Genomic DNA, 4777 nt, shown 5'->3' on the forward strand with positions numbered 1-4777 from the left:
GTCCTAAATTACTCTATAACAGCTGTTGGGCAGCCGAGATTGAGAACTTCTGTAGCAGATAAGAAAACTTATGCTAAACACCTGTGTTCATTAAAGCAAAGACAGTAAAGATTCATTCCACTAAGCATGAACCAATTCTGAAGGTTCTTCCCACTTAAGAAACATAGGGACAGTATGGTGTTGTCCTCGCTGATGCTCTGATTCATTACTATAAAACTGATACACTTTAAAGGGTCTGTGGAAGGGCAGCAATTGTAGAAGAATGTGCTGGGCCTAACCAAGGTAATGGCACAGGTGAACAGAGACCAGGAGAAATAGCTTTATTTGGACTGAGAGTTAGAGAATGAAGGGAGGACTTGAGTTAGCATACTGAGCTAAGGAGTAGAGATTAAGTTCCAAAAATGGCAGTCAAAACTCATCAACAAATGGACTCCACTTCCCAGCAGCCTTGGAGTTAGTGCAATCATTAAAGGTCTGCTGGGAAATGGACCTGGCACTAAATCACCCAAGTGTGCAATAATTACCAAGAGAGGTACAGATCGATGTTTGCTTTCTTCCCATAATTAATTTTTCACCACACCTCCCCAACCACAAGTATTACAAAAGAAAGTACAAAATATCGTTCTATAGATCTTAGACTTGTCTTCAGCGTTTAGCTCAAAGGTCTCACTATTTTCAAAAAACAGTTCTCTTGCAAAACTCAACAGCTAAAAGTTCTAACCAAGCAGTGAGGAGATAGCCTTTACTAACCCATGACAACCTTTTCCCATTTTTCCTATGCTGAACAGCAGAGTGAGGCTCAGATTAGGGGAGGGCAGGGTAGAAGGACACAAGGGTTAATTTCCCCCAGTGCAAGATGGCATCTGAAGCTTGATGGGAGAGTAGAACTGGAGAGACTTGAGGGAAGGGTCCAGGCCCTGTATTCAGTCAGAGTCACTGCTGGAAGAGGAGGAGGAGGAAGAATGCTGCAAGGGGAAAGGGGAAAGGAGATAGCATCAGATCCAAATGACCTTTGTTCACTCCATGAGACATTCTTTGGTGCCCTACCCCTCTACCCAAGTACTTAAGAAGGTCAGGAGCCTTGAACCAGACTGTCTCTTACACAGCAAAAGCAAGGATTTCCTTCAGCAGTGAACATACGGGAATGGATTAAACCATCCTAACTCGTTGTACAGAATTTAACATAATGCATTTGGAGCAAGTCTCCAGCTTTCTTTACCAGAGCCAATGCCCAGACAAGGAATAAATTATAGGCACAAGCATAGTATAGTGCTAGGAAACAGCTGCTACCTTATAAATGCTTATTGTTTATCTGCATGGAAAGTTCCTATTGGCTATGAATCTAAGAAAAGTGAGTAGAAACAGCACGTGTGTGTACATCTATCACTACTTCTTCCTAAGCCTCAATTGGGACAAAGTGAGTAAGGAGGGAAAGAAGGCTGGGAGACTCCTAGTCAAAGTTCTTAACTTGCATACTCCCATCAACAACTGTCATTAAAAACATTTTTGAGACTCTCCAGGGTAATTTCTCCCCCATTCAATCTCACCTTTCCTTCTCCTCAGGTTTCTACCAAGGATCCAGAACCAGGAATTAGTGCCCAAAGCCAAAAGGCAAATAAATATGAGGCAAAAAAATGTAAACTAAGGCCTCAAGATCCAAGTTTGTTCCATCCTTGCAGAGTTGTCCTGACACCTACTTTTACCCTTGCTAATTAACACTCCTCTAGAATGAGGATACTTAGCCTTGGGGCTGAGCATGAAACTTAGGTTTTGTTTGAGGCTGAGAATCACACTGATTGCTCTTTGTCCTCACTTTCCCTACTGGGCGGTAGAACAACACCACCCTGAAAGAAAGGAACTCCAGGAACTAGGGCCAGATTATTATCTTTTAATTATTATACAAGACTTTGTTTTGTCAAAGGACTGACCCTATTAATGGACATTTTGACCACCTCTGTGGGTATGTCCAACTTGCTAAAACATACATCTGGTAGTGAAAGAGTAGGATAAAAATTATGGGGGAGAGTAAAGCGGACAAGAATAGCTTTTGATTCTGATATCCATGCTAAGGCTTAGCTATCCCCTCCTAGACAGAAGGCCCAATTAGCCTAATATTTCTTTTCAAGATTATCAGATTCTTCCCAGTGGGAATGCTTTACAAAAAGGAAAAATCATGTACCAGAGCAACACAATTGCTGCCCCATGTCCTCAGACTGCGAATCCCCCCTGCCCACCACCTTCCAGCCTAGTGTCTCTGAGGGGGCACCCCTTTCTAGCCAGGCTCCAGAGGTCACTGACCTTGCCATGCTTGTGATGTTTATGCATCTTTTTATGAGCTTTCTTCATTTTCTTCCGCATCTTCTTGTCCATCACCATTCCTGGTGCTACCATGCCAGGAGCCAAGGGATTCACAGGAGGCATGCTAGGGGCAGGTGGTGGGTATGGAGGAGGGTAGGGACCTGGTGGTTGGCATCCTGGATACCCTGGTTGTGGCAGAAGATGAGGAGGCCCAATTGGGGGGAAAGCTGGATTCCCCTGGGGAGCTCCTGGGGGAGTGGGAAAGGGGCCTGGTGGACAGGCAGGATTGACAGGTGGTGGATGGACAGGATTGGAACCTCCAGGGTATCCAATGTTAGGGGGATACGGATTTGGCCCTGGCTGCCCTGGTGGAAGAAGCAAGGAACAAATTAAGATTAGAACTGATCAGAGATTCTAACAACAAATAACAACAAAAAAGGTGATGCAGTTTCTCGCTGAATACTTAAAAGGAAATGGAAAGGTAAGGAAGGAGAATGGAGGATAGCGAAGACAAACCCCCATAGGAGAGAGAAAACATCACGTCCCTCTCAGGCTGGGGAGAGAGTGACAGTGAACTCCCAAGGAAAGAGGAGAGCACTGGTCAGCTATGATCTAAGGACTTGGCTTTTGTGCGTGAGGGGAGAGGTGTAGGAAAAACACAGAAACTCCTATTGTTGAGGCCCATTTGAAAAAGGGCTAGGGTGGGAGAAGAGAACCCCAAACACCTACCGGCATTGGGATTCCACATCGTCAGGTGTTTCCTTCAGCCTGAGGAGAAAGAAATGACGGGGAAAAGCTGACGGCCCAGAAGTGGGAAGGGGTTTTAGAGACCGAGCCCCACCGCAATGTCTCCCTCCCCACAGTAGGCTCTGAGAACTACCATGACCTCCACATAAGAAATGTTTCTTTCCACCCGTTTTTCGCCCTTATACCTATTTCATTCCCAGCTCCCTATCCAAAAGAACTGAGCTCCCAGAGCCGCTCCACCTTCTACGTTTGGCCGCAGCTGGAGGGCTCTAACTCCTCGGGAGAAGGGCAGAATTCGCGAATCTCGCTATCCCCGTCACTCATCTCCCTTTCAGAGACTGAGTCCGTGACTTTAACCACCCATAGGTTAAGGAAGGATTTTAAACAACTTTACCGCTCCCCGGGGAAGAGTGCAGGGGACAGGACGCCCAAGCTAAGCGAAGGACCCTCCTCGAGGCGAAACCAGGAAGGTGGCTCAGGAAAGATATTCAAATGCTTACATATGTAGACACACCCCCTTACACATTAAAAAGGGCAAATGGAAATCCCAGCTACAAAGGGACCCCTGACCCAAGAACAGGGAAAGGAGGAAACTGAAAAATCCAGATACCCCGTCACCTCTACACCACCTCCTGGTCTCGACTCGTTCTTCCCAGTCTCCCCCACTTCCTGGTCACCCCCACGCTGGGATTCAGCACCCGCCTCTGCTACCGCCTAATTGGTAGGTATGTGGTCATTAGGCATTATGATTGGAGGACACGCCCGTCAATCACTCTAGTCCCTGCTAAAACAGAAGGCAGCAGAGTGGTAGGGAAGGAGCCGGGCCTTTGGGGCGAGGCGGATGGAGGGGAGAGGGCAGGCCGGAAATATCTGAGGGAGAGGCTGGGAGAGATAGGCCAGGAGGGGGCGGAGCCAGTTTCTGAGCAAAGTCCCCGAGTTGCCGAGAGGAAACTCAGCTCCAGCCCTCTGAGCTTCTTGTCCAGTGGGTGCAACACCTGTAATGTGAATACAGTACACCGTAGTCAATATTGTAACCCAGATATACACAGAGCGCTTAGGGAAAAGCAGGGAGCTGCTGAGTCTCAGCCCCAAGCCTCAAAATTCCCACCTCCCTCCTAGACCGTATAAGAAGTAAAGAAACATTCTTGGGGAAAATTGAGATTTCCTAATCTCTCCTAGGAGACCCTAACTCGATTGCACAGCTACGCCGTCTGTCGAATTGCATAAACCAGAAACCAGCCCAGGCTAAGAGAAGAACCCTCATCGAGACGAAACCCGTAGGTGGCTCAGGAAAGATCCTCAAAAGTTTACAAATGTAGACACACCCCCTCGCCTATTAAAAAGGACACATGGACATTCTGGCTACAATCCTTCGCTTCTGCGCCCCACTCCAACTCTACGATGTGGGATCCCTCCACTTCTCTCAACTTTACTGCTCCCAATCTACCTCATCTCTCCACGAGCTTGATTTAATGAACATATATAGAACCATGCAACCAAACTTTAAAGATACTCATTCTTCTTAAGCATATTTAGAACTTTTTATAAAAGTTGGCCTCAACTAATACATACCATTGAGCATTGTGCAACCATCACCATTATCTAATTTTAGAACATTTTTGTCCCCCCTAAAAAAATCACATTAGCAATCAATCCTCAATCCCCTCCTTACCTCTCTCCTACTCCATCCAAGCCCTAATCAACTACTAATCACCATTCTGTCTATAAATCT

General features: G+C 46.4%; 1 protein-coding gene across 5 annotated transcripts; it reads right to left on the minus strand.

The window, feature by feature from the left end:
* Window positions 1-304: 304 nt before the first annotated feature.
* Window positions 305-3778, minus strand: PRR13 (proline rich 13). 5 transcript variants are annotated; one of them, XM_039862338.1, is made up of 4 exons: window positions 3656-3778; window positions 3028-3066; window positions 2299-2663; window positions 305-965 (listed from the first exon to the last, which is right to left on the minus strand). In XM_039862338.1, the coding sequence occupies exons 2-4, from the start codon at window positions 3044-3046 to the stop codon at window positions 924-926; spliced, it is 426 nt and encodes a 141-aa protein (XP_039718272.1). In that variant the 5' UTR covers window positions 3047-3066; window positions 3656-3778; the 3' UTR covers window positions 305-923. The 5 variants fall into 5 exon arrangements, with proteins under 5 accessions (XP_039718272.1, XP_039718275.1, XP_039718273.1 ...); XM_039862341.1 differs by having other exon boundaries at window positions 3675-3753; XM_039862339.1 differs by having other exon boundaries at window positions 3664-3744.
* Between the last annotated feature and the right edge of the window lie 999 nt (window positions 3779-4777).

This window comes from Pteropus medius, unplaced genomic scaffold (genome assembly GCF_902729225.1).
Source record: "Pteropus medius unplaced genomic scaffold, Ma_sr-lr_union100, whole genome shotgun sequence".
Lineage (NCBI taxonomy): Eukaryota > Metazoa > Chordata > Mammalia > Chiroptera > Pteropodidae > Pteropus > Pteropus medius.